Genomic DNA, 22,446 nt, shown 5'->3' on the forward strand with positions numbered 1-22,446 from the left:
GTTAGCAACCCCCCATAGTACCGTTGTTAGCAACCCCCCATAGTACCGTTGTTAGCAACCCCCCATAGTACCGTTGTTAGCAACCCCCCATAGTACCGTTGTTAGCAACCCCCCATAGTACCGTTGTTAGCAACCCCCCATAGTACCGTTGTTAGCAACCCCCCATAGTACCGTTGTTAGCAACCCCCCATAGTACCGTTGTTAGCAACCCCCCATAGTACCGTTGTTAGCAACCCCCCATAGTACCGTTGTTAGCAACCCCCCATAGTACCGTTGTTAGCAACCCCCCATAGTACCGTTGTTAGCAACCCCCCATAGTACCGTTGTTAGCAACCCCCCATAGTACCGTTGTTAGCAACCCCCATAGTACCGTTGTTAGCAACCCCCATAGTACCGTTGTTAGCAACCCCCATAGTACCGTTGTTAGCAACCCCCATAGTACCGTTGTTAGCAGCCCCCATAGTACCGTTGTTAGCAGCCCCCATAGTACCGTTGTTAGCAGCCCCCATAGTACCGTTGTTAGCAACCCCCATAGTACCGTTGTTAGCAACCCCCATAGTACCGTTGTTAGCAACCCCCATAGTACCGTTGTTAGCAACCCCCATAGTACCGTTGTTAGCAACCCCCATAGTACCGTTGTTAGCAACCCCCATAGTACCGTTGTTAGCAACCCCCATAGTACCGTTGTTAGCAACCCCCATAGTACCGTTGTTAGCAACCCCCATAGTACCGTTGTTAGCAACCCCCATAGTACCGTTGTTAGCAACCCCCATAGTACCGTTGTTAGCAACCCCCATAGTACCGTTGTTAGCAACCCCCATAGTACCGTTATTAGTAACCCCCATAGTACTGTTGTTATTCTGGTTTGCATAGGCGTGCGCAGCCAATTGCATTAGGGTGTGCACCCTAAAGCACAAACACACGGCGCATGTATATATATATATATATATATATATATACACATACACACACATACATATACTGATGTGTGTGTGTGTGTGTGTGTGTGTTTGTAGTGTGCTATGTGGGTGAGGGTGCTGGTAGTGTGCTGTGTGTGAGGGTGCTGTTTGTGTCGTGTATTTGTGAGGGTGCTGTTAGTGTGCTGTGTGTGAGTATGCTGTTTGTGTGAGGGTGCTGTATGTGTTTGTGAGGGTGCTGTTAGTGTGCTGTGTGTGTGTGTGTGTTTGTGAGGGTGCTCTTAGTGTGCTGTGTGTGTGTGTGTGAAGATGCTCTGTGTGTGAGGGTGCTGTATGTGTGCTGTGTGTGTGGGTGCTGTATGTGTGCTGTGTGTGTGGGTGCTGTATGTGTGTGGGTGCTGTTTGTGTGCTGTGTGTGTGAGGGTGCTGTTTGTGTGCTGTTTGTGTTAGGGTGCCGTATGTGTGTAGGTGCTGTGTGTGTGTGTGGGTGCTGTGTGTGTGTGTGGGTGCTGTGTGTGTGTGTGGGTGCTGTATGTTTGGAGGGATTGTGAAGGTGGGGGCAGATTAGTAAATAACCCCCCTCCCTTCTTACCTTATGTAGGGAGGGGGGATCCTTGCTGTCCAAGGGAGAGTGAACTCTAGCCTGCGGGGCTAGAGTTCACTCTCGCGAGATCTGAGCATTGCCGCGGCAAAGCTCAGATCTCGCGAGAGGAACCTGGCGGAGCTTCTGTCTAGAGCTCCCCGGGTCCTCTCCTTCCTCCCTCCATGCTGCTGTGGCTGGTGAGGTACATCGTTGATCTCCCCGCCGGCCCATGGAGGCTAAGAGCAGAGCCGGCACTCAGATAGCGCCAGCTCTGCATGAGAAGACAGGGGAGATCTGGAGATCTCCCCTGCCGGCAGGGGTCAAGTCCTGGGGAATAATATGTGGGATCTCTCCCAAGATTCCCACCCCCTCAAAAAAAAAAATATACACTTGTGTGTATATATATATATATATATATATATATATATATATATATATATATATATATATATATATATATATATATATATATATATATATATATATATATATATATATATATATACACACATACATACACACGTGTACACACACACATACACTCACACACATATATTCACAGACACATACAAACAATTACATACACTCACACATACATTCCCAGACACACACACACACACACACACACTTACAGGCACACACACACATACATTCACAGACACACACACACATTCACAGACACACACACACACTTACAGACACACACATATATTCACAGACACATACACACTTACAAACACATACACTCACAGACACACACACAGACACACACAGACATTAACAGACACACACATTCACACATACACTCACACACACATACACTCACACATACAGACACACACACATACAGACACACACACACACACACTCACAGACACACACACACATACATTCACAGACACACATTCACAAATTATTATTTTTTTAATAAAAAAAAAAAAATTGTCCACCCAGCCTCCCTACCTGGAGTGCTGGCATGGACTTGTCCCTGGGGTCCAGTGGGGCGGGCGCCTCTCTCCATATCAGCCTCTCTCTCCATATCAGCCGCGGCGAGGGAGCTGTGAGCTGTGAGCTGTGTGCTCTCTGCTCCCTCTCGCCGCGCGGGCTGTCTACAGTAGCTGGGAGCCGGAATATGACGTCATATTCCGGCTCCCAGCATCAGCAAACAGCGCGCGGTGAGAGGGAGCAGAGAGCACACAGCTCACAGCTCACAGCTCCCTCGCCACGGCTGATATGGAGAGAGAGGCTGATAAGGACAGGGGGGACACAGGGGGAGGAAGGGGGACATTAAGTTGCGCTGAGTGCCTGCAGGAACGGCGTTCCTGCGCAAATAACAGTGCAGGAACGCTGTTCCTGCAGGACAATCCATAGACGTGCCGCGGGGATTAGGGTGTGCCCAGGCACACCCCGTGCGCACGCCTATGCGGTTTGTAAAACTATAGATATGGGAAATTAATTCATAAAACCTCAGAAAATGCGACAAAGAGCTTAGAATATGTGGACCTTTCCTGACTAAGGTCTAGATAACCAGCTTTGGTCCTACTCTGGTTCTGCAATATTCTCCCAATCTTGGAACTCAGCACAAACACATCTGGCGGCTGTTTAATGCACCGCTGCTGATAAAGAGGAACCCGAGACAGACAGCTAGAACTCAAAGAAATGTATAAAAACCTACACAGACATTATTTACTAAACTGTTCAAAACTAGTTAATAAAGACATTTTACGATAAACCTGGCCCAGACAGTAGGTAAACGCGGCGGCCAACTTATTCTGCAGCGCATTACAAGATTATAAAAAGGGGGAAATTTAACAATGAGACGAGTACAAAATGTTATAGGAACAATAGGTTAATAAAGGAACCTGCTCAAAAGAGCTTACAATCTATAAGAATCCTGCTGAATTCACAAACTAGAGAAAACTCAATTTGGAGAATTTTTTATTTTTGCACACTAAAATAATGTATTTATCAGTCAACCAGGATACACCTCGAGTTTAATAAAAAGACATACCGGTAATTATAATCTTACAAAATTATACAGGGTTCAACAACTTAACCCACTTTAGAGTTGGAGATATGCAATAATTAGTGCCAGAAATATGTAGATTTTAAAAACAAAAAAAGGCTTCTGACCGGCTCAAAGTATCCAGTTCAAAACCAAATCTGACTGTTTGACATGTGTGAGCTTAAACTGCACTACTGAAGAAGACGGACACTTTGTGGAACTTCACAGTTAGGCAATATAAAATATATAATGCAATATAAAAACTGTTACTAGAACAGGAAAAACTTTTGTGTAGAAGCAAAAAAATAAAAATAAAATAAAAAATAGTTGTACAAATAGTCGGAGTTCAGTTTACAGGGCAGCATCACATCTCTCTTTTTAAGGGTTCTAGCCTGTTACTATCTATCAAATTCTCACTCTAATTCATTCCCATGAGAACGAGAAATAAAATTAGCAGATCCCACACCTTATACCTCAACCTCCAAAACTAGAACCTCAGTTACTGATCTACAAAAACAATATTCACATCCATTCTGCTAGCAAGTCACAGCTATTCTGCCTGAAATAAATCATTTATTTACGCTAAGTCGCTACGGAATCTGCTGGCGCTATATAAATGGCAATAATAATAATAATAATAATAATAATAAATAACACACACTCTGCAAACTCACTGCTATCCCAAACCCACTTTTCCTTACCTGTCAATTCAAAGTCTTCTGCCATTTGCTGAGGTCCCTGCACCCCCTTGATATTGCTGTTGGTTTATTACAATGACTGATACAGTGTGTCTGTCATGTACACACTGCCTGTGTTCTGTGTGTCTGTCATGTACACACTGCCTGTGTTCTGTGTGCTGTGTGTCTGTCCTGTACACACTGCCTGTGTTCTGTGTGCTGTGTGTCTGTCCTGTACACACTGCCTGTGTTCTGTGTGCTGTGTGTCTGTCCTGTACACACTGCCTGTGTTCTGTGTGCTGTGTGTTGTGTTCCTGCCATGCAGGAGATTCAATTCTGACAGCCCCTGTCAGCTCCACCTTCCAGCATGTCTTGTTGTCCCCCTCCCCATTTCTGTGCACCCCGCCTCTAACCACAGGAAACCACACAGGGGTCTGCTCACTAAACACCAAACTGTAAGGAACTGAAAACCAAAGCAGCATTTTGGGGTAAAAAAGCAGTAATTTGGCAAAAAAATTACCCAGTTCCTATAGATTTGAATCTGGATATTTTGTCCTAAAAGTGGCATTCGGACTTTCATCTCACCTCCATTATTTGCCATTTAGTGAATAAACCCCTATAGAGAAGATAAAAGCCCTGGCAGGCTTACAGGCTCACTTCCCATAGCCAGCTGAAAGAGGAGGGGGGAGCAGGGGGAGGGGAGGGATTATATCCCCTGGGACTGTGTCAGCAATCACATTAGCAACATTGATAAGAAGGCTGCATATACCCTCCCCTCCATGGGATCTGCGCACAGCCTGCCCGATTCATTCATTATATTTATTATTATTATAGCACAAACACGTCAGGCCAATAGATCCTGCTACAAGGAGCAGTGGGGGTTTCTTTTGGGACATGTAGCGGGTTCTTTAGATTGTAAGCTCACAAGCTATCTATCTTAGTACTATGTATGAAAGGGCTTTAAAGGGACACTCCAGGCACCCAGACCACTTCTGCTCATTGGAGTGGTCTGGGTGCCAACTCCCACTACCCTTAACCCTGCAAGTGTAATTATTGCAGTTTTTCATTAACTGCAATATTTACATTGCAGGGTTAACTCCACCTCTAGTGGCTGTCTATTAGACAGCCACTAGAGGTCACTTCCTGGGTTCTAGCACAGGTTTCCTGTGCTAGAGCGTCGCTGGACGTCCTCACGCTGTGTGAGGACCTCCAGCGTCGCTCAAAACCCCATAGGAAAGCATTGAAATTATTTTTCAATGCTTTCCTATGGAGAGACGTAATGCGCATGCGCGGAATTTCCGCGCATGCGCATTAGGTCTCCTCGGCCGGTGAGCGAGATTAGTCTCGCCCACCGGCAGACGTAATCACTAGGAGGAGCGTCGTGGAGGCGGAGACAGCGGCGAGGGACATCGCCGCTGTCCCAGGTAAGTCACTGAAGGGGTTTTCACCCCTTCAGTAACCGGGGATTGGTGGGTGGGAGGGAGAGGGACCCTCCAGTGCCAGAAAAACGGATCGTTTTTCTGGCACTGGAGTTTCCCTTTAAACGGGCCGGGTCCTATATCCTATATGTATTGGTTTATTGATACTGTACTGTCTATTTTACCAGATTGTACAGCGCGGCATAATACATTGCTGCTCTATAAATACGTTTAGTAATAATATTTAAGTACATGGATTTGGATATTGTGCAAACACTGGGAAAAAATTGATACAATGCACATTTGCAAAGAAAAATTAATTGGACTACGTCAGCAGTCAGTAGGCAATTGGGTAAAAAAACTAAATGTTACAATTAATAGGTTGTTGTGCTTTACCTATTGTACAGCACTACGGAATATGTTGGCAATATACAAGCAATTGTTACTGTTAATGGCAACAAGCATGGATCCCCCTTAAACTCCAGCTTAAAAAATAACCAGTGAAACTGAGCGTTTTATAGCAGCATTGCTATAGCACTGTATACATCCTTTAACTTGGGGTATAGATACTTCAGATGCTGTGGACTGAAACTCCTGTCACTGTAAACCACGAAAAGTTGTGTTTGACATTTGCAGAAGTTACAGTCCCTAGAACATGCATTGTCCCTTAAAGTTATGGGGTGCGATGCGATGAATTATTACAGAATTATAATAGCACCATGCTAACTGCAACAATTTTACCGTGAATTGTCTTAGGCCCATAAAATATACCCAGCTTCCCCAAACTCTGGCCCTCCAGATGTTGCTGAACTACAACTCCCATGATCCTATGAATAAAATAGAAAGGCTGAGAATCATGGGAGTTGTAGTTCAGCAACATCTGGAGGGCCGGAGTTTGGGGAAGCCTGATATATATTTACAATAACAGAGCAGGGAGTGGAGCGTAATTAAGCTAAATCATAAAAAGTGCACTTTGCACGCCACAAGCCCTTTTTATGACATACTGCTACTAAAAACCATGAATTCTTCAAACTAACAATAATTCCTATGCTTCAAGACTAATAATCAATCCGATAATCACAGTTCTTCCTTTGGGATCTCTCAAATGAATAATAAATTGCTTTCACCCCTGCAGCATAGGAATGCTATAAATTGCTGGTAATGTTTTTTTATACACATCATGGCTCAGTGATATGAAAATACGACAATCTGGCGCCCTTGCTAAAACATGTATTGTATGACACTGTCTCTTTAAATAAGAAGTTTATGAAACCTACATCATGGAGGGCACTTTACTGTCACTACAAATAGTCCTTGCAATTCTGCACGATTGCAAAGTTACTGCGAAGAGCTTTATGGGATAAGATCGGATCCCATAAACCAGAATTACACCAATTACACCTGGTGAAGACAGGATCTGCCTGTCACTGACACTTACTGAACAACTTACAGCAGCATTAAACAAAGCTAAAATATACATTTTCTTTTTCCTCTTTTCCCCACCAATATTTTAATGTGTTCTGTATTGTGACAGAAGCTGCCATGCCATGGCCTTTTGGGGAAGCTTGAAGGCCAGCCTCTTGCCCATAGACTATGGATCTGGTTCCAGGAGCTCAGAAGATGGTAGAAATGGAAAAAACGAAGTATGCATTGTTAGTTGAGAACTCTGCAGCGCCCTCTCCTGACTGAATAGAAATGTGTTTATTTACATAATACTGGTATGCAAATAAAGGCAACCAGATAAGTAGTTAAATGTATATATTGTTGCTTTTTAGTGTGTTTGAAGATGTTACTTGCATTACATAGTTTGTGTATTATTTATAATTGCTCATTTTCCAATGTTCTATATATTTGTATTTTAAATGTTTGTCACCACATGTTTAAGGACTAGCCCCAAAGGCTTGTCCTTGTCCAAAGTAAAGAATTGTTATGTTATGTCTTTTTAATACTGTGTACTAGTAGATTTATTCAGCGATCCCAGTAACAGAGTCTTTGGACATGTTGGCTTGCTGCTTGTTCCTTGTATTATGACAAGTTATAAAGAGAGCCACAAGTGCCTTGGAAAAGGCAGGAGCTGCTCACAGTCTAGGCAGAGTTGTGGATACCTGCCTGGTAGGAGAGAGCTGCAGCTTGGTCCAGGGCAGAAGAAGTTCTCTGCGACCCTGTCAAGTTTCAGCAACTGGGCAGAGGCACTCGATCAGAGTTATGTGTACAATTTATTTTAAAATGAGATTTATTGTTTTACCCTGTAGGTTTCCATACAACTTCGCTATAAAATGTAAAATTTGATTGTTTTAAAAGAAAATGCCCCATCCCTCCCCTTCTCCCCCGACCAATATTTTAACCCACTGATTTTGAGAGTTTTGGGGAAAAAAACAACCCAGAATATGTAGGTTTGTATTGTATGTATCTGTGTAATAGCCTCACTAGAAATCACAAGGTAATTAGTCGACCAAATGAATTCAATACAAATGTATAGTAAAAGCACTGAGTATGTACCTAATTAGCACCAAGAGCATGCGCACTGAATGCCCGTGATGTCACACGCATGCACACATCACTTTCAGTAGGCAGTGAGGTATTTGCAGGAATGTTGGGTGTGCATGTATGGCTCCATAGTAGATTCTCCCGATGCTACTGCACATGTTAATATATAAAATTTCTACTGCGTTCAGCTATCCGTTTCCAACAGGCAGAAGCTGGTTTTAACCTGCAGAATGTATCTATTTAACGTAAACATTATTAGGTTGTCCAGGTACTTGGAGTGTATCTTCAAACAGCGAGTCAGGAGATCTTACCTACCTAACAAAAAAAAAATTCATAAAGCATAACTCTCTGACGTCACACCATCCTGCCATTCCTACATACACCCTCAGCCGATTCTTATTGCCAGATGAACATGCTGATTCACAAAAATTCTTTAATTCGGGCAAAAAGCTGCAACCGGGAGACCAAGTTGTGCAAGAAAATTTTAATCTACAGTAATTTGAAACTATTTGATACTTCAGTTCCTGTGGACTGAAACTATTAGTATTACGGTGTTGAGAGCAGCTACATTGCTATCTATTTAAAACAACTGGAGTCAAAATGTTGAGGAATAAACCCAAAAAGTCCAGTTCTGAGCAAAACCAGTCTACTTATTGTCAACATGAAATGAAGCCAGATTCCATGTTTAACTGTAGTTATTGGTGATACAGAGTGACATCACTCACATGCCAACATGACATCACTTCCACGAGCATTGTGCAGGTGATTTCACTGATTTACTATGTACAATATATATTTTTTTATTTTGTATTTTACTGGGTTTTAGTACACAAGGTATACAATTCATAACAATATATGAGAAAAGGGACAAGTGGGATGAGATCATATTGCCTATTTTAACGAGAAATATGAGGAATTGTACATCCAGGGCTTCTTGTGCTATTGGGCTCTTGTCTCTATAAGAGCGAACACTTAGCAGGTTTGGTCCGAACCGACTATTAACGATGAGGCTAATAAAATAAAAATAATTATAATATAATAAAATAATGTATGGTAACAAGATTCTGATCTGTGCTGAGCACACAGGTAGACATAGGCCTTTAGGGAGGTTATTAGGCCACTGCTGTGGCGCTTCAACCCGTCACGGCTTAAACTGTCCCAGATTGAGTGGCTCGAGACAGTGAATCTCCCGCCACAGGGTCATTCTGCGACTCTGTCACTGCAGGCTGGGTCTTGGTCATCGAAGGTGGCTCTTCGTTCAAGTCCAGCCTCTGGAAGAAACTTGTTGAGGCGTCGGCTGAGGTTAGGGTGAGTGATGCATCCCCTTTGGAGACAATGAGAGAACCTTCCATCCCCCAGCAGTACCGGACTGAGTGATCTCTCAGCCACTTGGCAATTGGGGCCAACTGTCTTCTCTCTGCTATGTCTGCGAAGGGGAGGTCTGCATACAGGGCCACTGAGCAGTTTTCAAAGTGTACCAACCCCAGGGCTCTGGATCTGGCCATAATAGCAGACCGTGCTGTGACATCTCTTGTGACTATTATAATGTCTCAGGGTGCTCCCCCTGAAGCCCATAGAGGCTATCATCCTCTGTGTGAAAGAGAGTAAATCCTCTCCACCAACTCTTTCAGGGATTCCTCTCAGGCGGATATTCCGTCTTCTATGTCTGGATTCTAGGACAGTTACTGTTCTGTTCAGCTTTTGTATTTGGTGTGTAAGGCTTTCCATTTTGCCGTGTGTTACTTGCATCTGGCTATCTTTTGCCTTGTCTCTCACTTCAGCTGCATCTAGCCTGTCATGAAGGATGCCCACTTCGGTCTGCACTGCCTTAAGGTCTAGATCTAGATCTGTGTGAGACATTTGAGTCTTTGTCCTCGTGGGAATCTTCAGAGATCTCTGCCTCACTTTGTGCCTTGGGTGGTAGTCGCTCCTCAGGCCTCTCAAAAGAGAGCCTGATGTCGTGCAAACCGGGCGGCGGGACATATTGTGTTTTTGACCCATATTGTCCTCTGGGGGGGTAGCATAAAATAGTCTGGGTATGTGACTGATAACCGTGGCAATTTCAGGTTTTTCGTGGGGCTGTATCGGAGCGCCACATTAACACATCTGGTGCTGCACGCTGTTCACTGTGTATAATATTGAGGTATTTGCAGAGATTTGGGAGCACTTACACCGACTTTGTGACCATGTCATAGAGTGCTAATTCCATTTGGTGTCTTTTTTATGCTGTATGTTATGACATTTAACAGCTATCACTATCAGAGAACCAATCGGTTACTAATCTCTTTTTCACATTTACTTTATTTTTGCTGTGCTTAGAAGATACAGACAGTATTGCATTGCCACAACAGATGCAAGCATATCAAAATACATTTTAGAACAGTTGCATGGCAAACGATTGTCCAGCACATTTTAAAAGTAATAGTAATAAACGAGAATAGTTCAGCTGAACTTTGTTTCAGTGAATAGTAAAACACGTGTTCTCAGACAGGTCTAGTATCGGTTCTCTAGCAAGATCAAGTAAACTGTAGGTTATGGGAAGTTGGCAAAGCCCAGCACCAGTCCATGTCGGCTGGGGACAGGCTGGGAGGCCCTGCTATGGTCTACCCTGAACAGCCTGATTGTTCAGCCGCGGTTTTATGAATGCCTACTTAAAGCGTTGTTTGCCGGGTTGGCTTCCAGCACTACACACAGCTCACCTAAAGAGCCCCAGCATATAGAGGGGGCCTAGTTAGCCACTGGAACCCTTGTGTGAGCAGGGATTTAACCAAATATGCAGGGCTTTCCATGCGGCCCCACAGGCAATCAATCCAACTTTATGTAGGACAGCATAGAACACCCAAACGGTGTTAAGGGGTTAATTAAGTATTTTTCATGGATAGACTTTGTTCCTTTTGTCTGGCAATGTAAAACATTGCTGTTTCTGAGAATCGTCAATGTTTACATTTTGACAAAATCCCAACTTTAGTCGCTAGAGGCGATGCCTCATTGAAGAACATTGATTTTTTCTTCACTGTTCAATGATTCTCTATGAGAAGTATCGGACGACTGCGCATGCATTACAGGTTCTCAGCATACCTCCCAAGTGTCCCTAATTGGGAGGGGGGGGGAGGGGGGAACAGTCTCTATTTTGGCTCCACAGCAATAATACTCCCAGTAATGTGTCTGAGTGTATAACAGAGCTCCCCAGCAATAATACTCCCAGTAATGTGTCTGAGTGTATAACAGAGCTCCCCAGCAATAATACTCCCAGTAATGTGTCTGAGTGTATAACGGAGCTCCCCAGCAATAATACTCCCAGTAATGTGTCTGAGCGTATAACAGAGCTCCACAGTAATAATACTCCCAGTAATATGTCTGAGTGTATAACAGAGCTCCACAGCAATAATACTCCCAGTAATGTGTCTGAGTGTATAACAGTGCTCCACCGCAACAATACTCCCAGTAATGTGTCTGAGTGTATAACAGAGCTCCACAGCAATAATACTCCCAGTAATGTGCCTGAGTGTATAACAGAGCTCCCCAGCAATAATACTCCCAGTATTGTGTCTGAGTGTATAACAGAGCTCCACAGTAATAATACTCCCAGTAATGTGTCTGAGTGTATAACAGAGCTCCCCAGCAATAATACTCCCAGTAATGTGTCTGAGTGTATAACAGAGTTCCCCAGCAATAATACTCCCAGTAATGTGTCTGAGTGTATAACAGAGCTCCACAGCAATAATACTCCCAGTAATGTGTCTGAGTGTGTAACAGAGCTCCACAGTGATAATACTCCCAGTAATGTGTCTTAGTGTATAACAGAGCTCCACAGCATTAATACTCCCAGTAATGTGTCTGAGTGTGTAACAGAGCTCCACAGCAATGATACTCCCAGTATTGTGTCTGAGTGTATAACAGAGCTCCACAGTAATAATACTCCCAGTAATGTGTCTGAGTGTATAACAGAGCTCCCCAGCAATAATACTCCCAGTAATGTGTCTGAGTGTATAACAGAGTTCCCCAGCAATAATACTCCCAGTAATGTGTCTGAGTGTATAACAGAGCTCCACAGCAATAATACTCCCAGTAATGTGTCTGAGTGTGTAACAGGGCTCCACAGTGATAATACTCCCAGTAATGTGTCTTAGTGTATAACAGAGCTCCACAGCATTAATACTCCCAGTAATGTGTCTGAGTGTGTAACAGAGCTCCACAGCAATGATACTCCCAGTAATGTATCTGATTGTATACCAGAGCTCCACAGCAATAATACTCCCAGTAATGTGTCGGAGTGTGTAACAGAGCTCCACAGAAATAATACTCCTAGTAATGTGTCTGAGTGTGTAACAGAGCTCCACATTAATAATACTCCCAGTAATGTGTCTGAGTGTGTAACAGAGCTCCACAGCAATAATACTCCCAGTAATGTGTCTGAGTGCATAACAGAGCTCCACATCAATAATACTCCCAGTAATGTATCTGAGTGTATATCAGAGCTCCACAGCAATAATACTCCCAGTAATGTGTCGGAGTGTGTAACAGAGCTTCACAGCAATAATACTCCCAGTAATGTGTCTGAATGTGTATAACAGAGCTCCACAGCAATAATTCTCCCAGTAATGTTTCTTTAAACTACAACAAATGTGTTTAGAAATCAATCTGTGTAAAAATGTTTCAATATTCTTTTCTAAATTAAATTTTTGCTGCAATTTTTTTTATTAGAATGTCACCTAAAGCTTTTCAGAACAGCCCCGCCCCGCCCCGGACACATCCCCTTGAAAACCCCTAAAATTAAAGTGTCGCTCTTTGTCCATTGGAATTGTTGAGACGTTTACCTCAGTGTTTCTATGAGAGGCATTGAATTGGACCAAGTTCATTAAATACACTGAGTTCAGAGATAGCAGAGTGGACGCCAGGAGGAGCACACAGCAGGCTACACACGCAGAAACAGACACACTGACTGCCTCTCTTTAATTAAATAAAATAGAAAGGGACAAACTAACTCCAAGGAGCTCACACTCATGGAGCAAGTGCTCCTTAATCTTTTTTCAAAAAACAGAAAGCGCTGGTCAAGTCTTTTATTACCCGTACAAATTGCAGTAGTAAATACACCCATCCAATATATATGGGAGATTGCACATACAGTCCTCATAAAGTTGTATATTTTTATAATTTTTTTCTCTTTCACCTTTTCACCTCTTGGGAGTGGAAAGCAACAGGGCGGAGATTACGTGCTATATATACTGTAAAACCTATGTATTTGGCATCAGACAAAAAAAATAATCTACATTTTTCTGTGTAAAATGTGTGTTGCTATAAATACTATTAACAACTAAAAGTAACAATGTGCATTATTGAACCTCAATTTCCTGTCTCTTTAAGAACAGCTTCACAAATACGAACATTCTAAATGAAGTAATATATAACTTGTTGAGCTGTGCTAATGGACATACTATCTTGGGCATAGGCACTGTCTAAATATTTTATTATATATGTATATTGATGTACGCAGGTTTCCTCTGGAGACATATTTATGGTTCTAGTGATGATTATTTGATGAGAACCTTTTGTTAATATTTATAATGATTTTCTTAAATAAAAAACACTGTGTGTGTGTATGTGTGTATATATATATATATATATAAATGTATAAATTAACATTTGTTTTTACTCAAGTATATATAAAAAGAAAGTATGTCTTAAAAAGAGAGTTGCCAGCTCTAATTTGTGGGGGTTGCCAGAACTACCAAAAAATACAGGAAACTGAATAATTATTATATCTGAATACAATGGTTGTGGAGGAATGGTAAGTGGTGCTGGTACACATCTTCCTTACGCAGCAGAGGCAAACAGGGAGAGTAATGGGAGTTGTAATCCGACAGTTTTTCCGACATTTTGTCTACACAGGATTACGAGGATAGACTACAATAAGCTAAAAATGCTGAAAGGAAGGTAGTTTAAGAGCACGTCGGGGTAAAAAAAACAAAACAACAAAACAAACCCCCCAATTTAATTGAAAACTAAAGTCATTATATATAAGCCAATGTTGTATAATATATTATATTATTTTAAAACAATAAAAAATATTTGACGCAATTTAATTGACAACCAGTAAAGCTTATGTGAAACCTGACCAGACTACCACTCCCAATACTGGCAGACATCTTTAGATAGTGTGGTATGATGAAATGAAACAGGTTAGCGGACTTTGCAGATTAGTACAGAGGTTTCCTGTGGATTTTACTGCAGTTATCTATAAATGGCTGTATATTTATCTAATTTACAGAAAAATTAGAAAGGAATTGGAAAAACTGTAAAAATATCCAGCTTGACGGTCGTGGCCTAAAATGTGAAATTCACATGGCAATGCTCGGTTTTATGAACTCTCGCAAATGTTTATTGTACATTTCATTTGCATCTAACAGCAGGTACCTACACATATAACGCCTGTGTAGCCATTTATACGAGTACTAAACGTGTGGATATCCGGCAGTGATACATGGCTTACATACAAAACGTACAAAGTTCATGGATGTTTAGAACTCTGGAGATCTAGTAGTTTAAAGGGGAATCGTCACTATTCTGGAAACTGCACCACTAAATAAAACAATGAAAATCACCTATAACTTGTGTAAGCCTTATTGCTATATGATGCTCCATTTTACACTTAAAATGTACATTAAATATTACACATTAAATATTTATTAAAGTGACTCTCCAGTGCCAGGAAAACAAATCGATTTTCCTGGCACTGCAGAATTCTGCAGTGCCCCCCTCCCTTCCATCCCATGTTTCTGAAGTGACTTACCTGAAACAAGCGCCGATGGCCCTCTGAGCTGGGTCAGGCTCCGCCCACACTCCTGACTTCAGCGGGGGAGACCTAATGCGCATGCGCAGCAATGGTCGCGTGCGCACGTTAGACTTCACCATAGGAAAGCATTATTCAAATGCTTTCCTATGGGGATTCCGGCGACGCTGGAGGTCCTCACATAGCGTGAGGACGTCCAGCATCGTTTAAAACACTTTTCATGTTCTAAGAACACGGAAGTCCATCTAGTGGCTGTCTGATAGACAGCCACTAGAGGAGGACTTAACCCTGCAATAAAAACTGCAATAATTACACTTGCAGGGTTAAGGGTAGTAGGAGTTGGCACCCACACCACTCCAATGGGCAGGAGTGGTCTGGGTGCCTGGAGTGTCCCTTAAATTGACAACACAGTCATATTCAATGCTGGCACAGCCAGGGCTCCCGTAGCATTAGAAGATTAGAGAATAAGAAATTAGAGATACGTTGTTGCTGTTTCTCCAGCTCCACACACTCTGTCCAATGACAGAAAAGAGCAGAGGTCATAATGATTGTCAGGGAGCCAAAATGGCGGTACTCTATTCTTGGACAGAAGTAGATATACAGTTGAGGATTTCTACATTTAATTTATTTTTCAAACCTCACAATATGAGTTAAAATAGGGGATAAGTAAACATATTATTAAAAGTCTTAAGGAGTGACAGCTTCTCTTTAATATCCTTAAATTGGCACATTTACACAAAGTAACTTGCTCAGTCTCTTTAATTCCCCTTTAATCAGAATGCGATGCTATGAAAAGCAAGTTACTCACGTCAGTGCATAATTTATGTGCAAAATAATCTATGTGATTGTCTGTTAAATACAGGTACTGAGCTGGGAAGAGTGGATGCAGATATTTGGCAATTAACACAATGTATATCTCAACTAGAACAAAGCTAAATAGATAGAGTAATGTAAATGCCCAAATATTGAGACCATTTCTTGTGAGTTAAATGCTAGTACAATGATACTGGTCAATGCTTTGACAAGCCGGAATAATATAAGAACATCTATGAAAACAGAGATGGGTACAATATAGACATTTCATTCTTAAATGCATTTCTAAGCATCCTCATCCAGTAGCCTGGGTGTAAGGGAATCAATAATTCCATTTAAAAATGGCTGTGTTCAATGTCTTATAACTAGAGAACAGGATGTAGAAAAGTTAGGCTCAGAGGTCATGTTGGATGTTCTACACCTACATGCTGTCCATGACCAATTACAAAGTGGAAATTGTTGTATGTAACTCCAGAAATATCTAGATATCTCAAACAAAATTGCTATTTCACCACTGAACACGATAACCCCCTGCAGACAGTAAGTTACACATTGTAATGGGCTGTCACTTGGACACGTTGCAGTGTAGTGTGGGAATCAGAGATCACATTAATTCCAAACATCATTCTCCAACGTGATGTTGTCTACTTTAACACAAGTGATGATGTGTAGAGTGGTTAATCATGCTCCAGCATTTAAAAAGCCAGTACAGCAATGGACAGCTGAACTATCTTACAATGATACTTAATCCCTTCTTAATGTAACATATTATGGAAGTCAATTATGACCATTAATCACTGCTGTGAGAAGTTGGTAGTAGTTTCCATTTGAATCGGAACACCGGGGTAATCTAGCCGGACGAAAGCCTGTATCTCCATTTTAAGGATTATTTTCTCTTTCAGTATACAAAAGAAGCTATGGTATGCAATTCAGAATTTAGCAAGAAGTAATTCTTATTATTAAAGTGATATCCAAAGCACCATCACAACTGTAGCATAAAAGACTACAAAAGCCTATAAAAAAAGTTTTTTCTTCCCACAATTTTCAAATGTCTGTGTACTTTATCTACGGAAGTTCTTATACTTTGAGGGAAGCTTAGCTTGTTGGGGGATATCCACAATACCCAGCACTTTCAGCAGTGTTAAATTATTCTATATACCCATGCTCCGAGTCACTCACTGCAATGTACAAGAACGTCCATGGATAAAGAAGAAGTAAGATGATGTTGCACATTAAATGGGTGGGTTTGGCCTTTTGTAGCATCTTTTGAATTTCGGGAAAAATATTGAAAAAACAGTAGAACAAGGCAAAATGAAAAGAACAAACTAAAAACAAACATAAAAAATTAACTGCACTCTAACACAAAGTCCAGAACAAGACGTACTATTGGCTACAGTGCTTGGAATGTCTCTTTAAAAAGTTAAAATCAAAATTACTACACCCTAAAATTCATTTTTATTGTCACTCAAGCTATGTTCAGAGCTGATTGTTTAGCCATTATTGGAATATACAGGACTGGTTTACTAGCTGTTGTTGGAATGCTCAAGAAGGATTCTCTAGCTATTGGTGGAATGTTGAGAGAGGATTCTCTAGCTATTGGTGGAATGTTAAGGGAGATTTCTCTAGCTGTTGGTAGACTGTTTAGACCTGGTTCTTTAGCTGTTGGTGGAATGTCCAGAGTAGGTTCTTTAGCTGTTGGTGGAATGTTCAGGGCTGGTTCTTTAGCTGTTGGTGGAATGTTCAGGGCTGGCTCTTTAGCTGTTGGTGGAATGTTCAGGGCTGTTGGAGGAATGTTCAGAGCTGGTTCTCTAGCTGTTGGTGGAATGTTCAGAGCTGGTTCTCTAGCTGTTGGTGGAATGTTCAGAGCTGGTTCTCTAGCTGTTGGTGGCATGTTCAGGACTAGTTCTCTAGCTGTTGGTGGACTGTTCAGAGCTGGTTCTTTAGCTGTTGGTGGAATGTTCAGGGCTGGTTCTCTAGCTGTTGGTATAATGTTCAGGGCTGGTTCTTTAGCTGCTGGTGGAATGTTCAGGGCTGGTTCTTTAGCTGTTGGTGGAATGTTCAGGGCTGGTTCTCTAACTGTTGGTGGAATGTTCAGGGCTGGTTTACTAGCTGTTGTTGGAATGCTCAAGAAGGATTCTCTAGCTATTGGTGGAATGTTGAGAGAGGATTCTCTAGCTATTGGTGGAATGTTAAGGGAGATTTCTCTAGCTGTTGGTAGACTGTTTAGACCTGGTTCTTTAGCTGTTGGTAGAATGTCCAGAGTAGGTTCTTTAGCTGTTGGTGGAATGTTCAGGGCTGGTTCTTTAGCTGTTGGTGGAATGTTCAGGGCTGGCTCTTTAGCTGTTGGTGGAATGTTCAGGGCTGTTGGAGGAATGTTCAGAGCTGGTTCTCTAGCTGTTGGTGGAATGTTCAGAGCTGGTTCTCTAGCTGTTGGTGGAATGTTCAGAGCTGGTTCTCTAGCTGTTGGTGGCATGTTCAGGACTAGTTCTCTAGCTGTTGGTGGACTGTTCAGAGCTGGTTCTCTAGCTGTTGGTGGAATGTTCAGGGCTGGTTCTTTAGCTGTTGGTGGAATGTTCATGGCTGGTTCTCTAGCTGTTGGTATAATGTTCAGGGCTGGTTCTTTAGCTCCTGGTGGAATGTTCAGGGCTGGTTCTTTAGCTGTTGGTGGAATGTTCAGGGCTGGTTCTCTAACTGTTGGTGGAATGTTCAGGGCTGGTTCTCTAGCTGTTGGTGGAATATTCAGGGCTGGTTCTATAGCTGTTGGTGCAATGTTCAGGGCTGGTTCTATAGCTGTTGGTAGAATGTTCAGAGCCGGTTCTCTAGCTGTTGGTGGAATGTTCAGGGCTGGTTCTCTAGCTGTTGGTGGAATGTTCAGGGCTGGTTCTCTAGCTGTTGGTAGAATGTTCAGAACCGGTTCTCTAGCTGTTGGTAGAATGTTCAGGGCTGGTTCTCTAGCTGTTGGTGGAATGTTCAGGGCTGGTTCTCTAGCTGTTGGTAGAAAGTTCAGAGCCGGTTCTCTAGCTGTTGGTGGAATGTTCAGAGCTGGTTCTCTAGCTGTTGGTGGCATGTTCAGGACTGGTTCTCTATCTGTTGGTGGAATGTTCAGGGCTGGTTCTTTAGCTGTTGGTGGAATGTTCAGGGCTGGTTCTTTAGCTGTTGGTGGAATGTTCAGACCTGGTTCTTTAACTGTTGGTAGAATGTTCAGGGCTGGTTCTCTAGCTGTTGGTATAATGTTCAGGGCTGGTTATTTAGCTGTTGGTGGAATGTTCAGGGCTGGTTCTTTAGCTGTTGGTGGAATGTTCAGGGCCTGTTCTCTAGCTGTTTGTTGGAATGTTCAGGGCTGGTTCTCTAGCTGTTGGTGGAATGTTTAGGGCTGATTCTCTAGCTGTTGGTTGAATGTTCAGAGCCCGTTCTCTAGCTGTTGGTGGCATGTTCAGAGCCGGTTCTTTAGCTGTTGATGGAATGTTCAGAGCCGGTTCTTTAGCTGTTGGTGGAATGTTCAGGGCCGGTTTTCTAGCTGTTGGTGGAATGTTCAGACCCGGTTCTTTAGCTGTTGGTGGAATGTTCAAAGCTGGTTCTCTAGCTGTTGGTGAAATATTTGGGGCTGGTTCCCTAGCTGTTGGTGGAATGTTCAGGACCAGTTCTGTAGCTGTTTGTGGAATATTCAGGGCTGGTTCTCTAGCTGTTGTTGGAATGTTCAGAGCCGGTTCTCTAGCTGTTGGTGGAATGTTCAGAGCCAGTTTTACATTGCAGCACTAAGGGCAAAAGGGCCACTGCTCCCAGACCACTTTAAAGAGCTGAAGTGGTCTGGGTGTCTACAGTGTCCATTTAAGGCTGCCTTTAGTGGTTGTCCACTAGACTTTCTCAATGCAGACAGAGTTTAACTGCATGAAGTGACACTGGACATCCTCACTCTGTGCATGAGAATGTCCAGCAACTTGAAAATATCCATAGGAAAGCATAGAGTCAATAAAACATTCTGTGATGCATTACTACAGTGCAACATAGATCATATAATGAATACCAATCTAACAGTCTTCTTTCCCACGTAGATTATAAAATATAGTCCATTATGTATAAAAGGTGCTATATGAGAAAATTGTAGATTTTTATGCTATTCCATATTACATTTTATGTAAATTGAGTTTAATTAAAGCGTAACAGACATTTCTTTGAATGTGACATTTTCTCATTTCATCATCCCAGTAAATGCTATTGAAGCACTTACAGAGATGAACAGTGCAGAAGATAAAACACACTTACTCCTACAAAATAGAAGTTACGTATACGTAGGATATAAATACCACCACCTCTAGATTTAAGTCTGTTAAAGTAGGGTCCTCACCAACCTGTTGTTCCTTTAACAATTGGTTATCGTTTGGCTCATATGTTGTTACTCATTCCCATCTCTATAACATTGTATATCGTTACAGAATAAGTAGGCTCTATATCAGTGCCACTAATAATATCTACATTTACAAAATTACAATTTTTCATTATTAGCTTTATTATTATTTAGGTCCAGTATTATATTTAACCCAATTTAACAAACCATTGCCTATTTAATATTAAAGGGACAAAACAAAGATGGATTCCTGACACTAAAGTCCTGATGTGGTATTTTCGGTGACCGGCTCTGAACCGATCGCGCTGATATGCTACCACACAGCGTTTACATTGAAAAGCTTGCAGGGACAGGCTATCAACACCAGAACCAATACATTAAGTTGTAGTGGTTCCCGGTGACTATAGTGTCCCTTTAATATGAAAAAAAAAAATACATTAGTAATTCATTGACCCTTTGATTTGTTTAAATGAATCTATTTGTATTTCATATGATATCTGGATTTTTTTTTTTAAATATGCTGCCATTTGGATTACAGAAAATGCAGAATAATAAAATCAAATAACTACCACTAGAGGACAGTATAATCCTCGTTAAGACAAAGCATTTCTATTTTTACCAAAATAACTTGAATGGCTCCCTTGCTGTTCAGATGAGCCTTCAACTCAATGAACTAAAATGACTAGCTCTGAGTTTAAGGCATAGGTTTTTTTTACCTATACTTTTTAGCACCTTAAAAATAAAATATTAATAATAATTATAAAATCAGGTGGAGAATGCTAGCTTGTCATATTTTATGGCATAAATTTCCCACAACTCCTTAAAATATGAGTTAAAGGAACACTATAATGTTAGGAATGCAAACATGTATTCTTAACGCTAAAGTCTTGTAACGAGTATATACCCCTACACGCAGGATCCAGCCAAACAGAAGACAGCACAGAGGAGAGATACGTCTACCGGACCTTAGAGTGGCCGGACTCGACGTAATAGGAGAAGACAGAGTCAGGAACGATCCGAGGTCAAGGGCACAAAGAGACAGCGTAAACGAGAACTAGCCGGGATCTGGTACACAGGAATCAGCAAGCCGGCAAACAGTACAGACAAGGATAAAGCGAAAACGAAGTCAGAATACAAAGCCAAGGTCAAATACGGAGAAACACAACTGAACACAAGCACTAAAGGGAACTGAAACAGAAACCGCGATAGGGCAAGGAACTAAGGGAAAATGGTGAGTATAAGTAGCCTTCAAACTAATGTGATTGGCTCCTGTCATACCCATACCCCCAAAAGGTAAGTGTATGGGGAGTGTGTTATGACAGGAGCCAATGGGAGCCTTTTTGCAATTTAGGCTCCCACTGTCTCTTTAAGAGCGCGCCCGAGACTCGCGGCGCGCTCTTAGCTGCAGGCGGGACACGTGACCGCATCTCGCGGTCACTGCCCGTCTTCCTGTTAGGAGAGTCGGATGAGCCGCGCGCGGCTCGTGCAGCCGCAGGACCGCGCGCGGCTTGAAGAGAGGACCGCGTCCGGCCCCCGGATAAGGTAAGTACCGCTACAAGTCTTCCTCTACCTATCTAGGTGTCAACCTTCCCCCCTCCCCCCCCATTTAGGGGTTTAAGTTTTACTTACCTTATATCCCAAGGCATGCTGCCCCCCTTGCAGCTGCCTCCCCTTTTTGACTGAGATCATTAACGCAAAAATGGAAAACGCAGCGCTGCACCAAACAAATGCTTTCGGAGTTCTTTATTTAATTTAATTTAATTACATTTTCTATTTATTTACACTATTACTGAGTTTAACTCTGGAATGGCTGATCCTATCCTCCTGATAGCCACTAGGAGTGTGTTAACCTTGCAATGAATACATTGCCTTTCCTTCAAATCGCAAAGTTTGACATTGCAGGGCTGAAATGACAGGAACGTGGTAGGTAGATCACTTCATTAAAATGAATGGTCTAAGTGCCTGTAGAGACCCCTTAATATAAAGGACACTGCTGAACACAAAACAGAAATCGACAGTCCAGTGGTGCCTGGGCATTTAACCCTTTAGGACACATGACATGTGTGACATGTCATGATTCCCTTTTATTCCAGAAGTTTGGTCCTTAAGGGGTTGACACCACAAGCACAACATATATTTAAAAAGCCAAAATGTTTGTATGTGCAACACATCATCTGTTCATGCTTTTTAAAGGAGAAGCCAGCAACTCAGTGTCACCATTTACACCCCTGGCATATCCCCAAATTGTCCCTGCCACATTCCATGCCTACTGCGGTCTTCTATTATAATAATTATACAAGTCTGAACTTTGCCCCAAAGCACGGCTTGTGATTGGTGCTTTTTTTTATAGAAGCAATTGCAAACTGAACGGACAGATTTTACATACAGGTAACTCCAGAGATCTGTTTTTT

The 22,446-nt window shown here is 42.1% G+C and overlaps 1 protein-coding gene across 6 annotated transcripts in view; it reads right to left on the bottom strand.

Annotated features, from left to right (window-relative positions):
- The window catches only part of LDB1 (LIM domain binding 1), a 136,053-nt gene that overhangs the window by 49,820 nt on the left and 63,787 nt on the right, over nucleotides 1-22,446 (bottom strand). The window contains exon 1 of one of the 6 annotated variants that reach the window (XM_063434950.1): nucleotides 4,207-4,499. The exons of the other annotated variants lie outside the window; for them this stretch is intronic. Coding sequence (XP_063291020.1) covers nucleotides 4,207-4,231 — 25 coding nt within the window. The 5' untranslated portion in view covers nucleotides 4,232-4,499. Of the gene's footprint in view, nucleotides 1-4,206; nucleotides 4,500-22,446 lie in introns of those variants that run through there. 6 annotated transcript variants of the gene reach the window in all.

The sequence above is a fragment of the Pelobates fuscus genome, chromosome 10, assembly GCF_036172605.1.
Source record: "Pelobates fuscus isolate aPelFus1 chromosome 10, aPelFus1.pri, whole genome shotgun sequence".
In the NCBI taxonomy this organism is placed as follows: domain Eukaryota; kingdom Metazoa; phylum Chordata; class Amphibia; order Anura; family Pelobatidae; genus Pelobates; species Pelobates fuscus.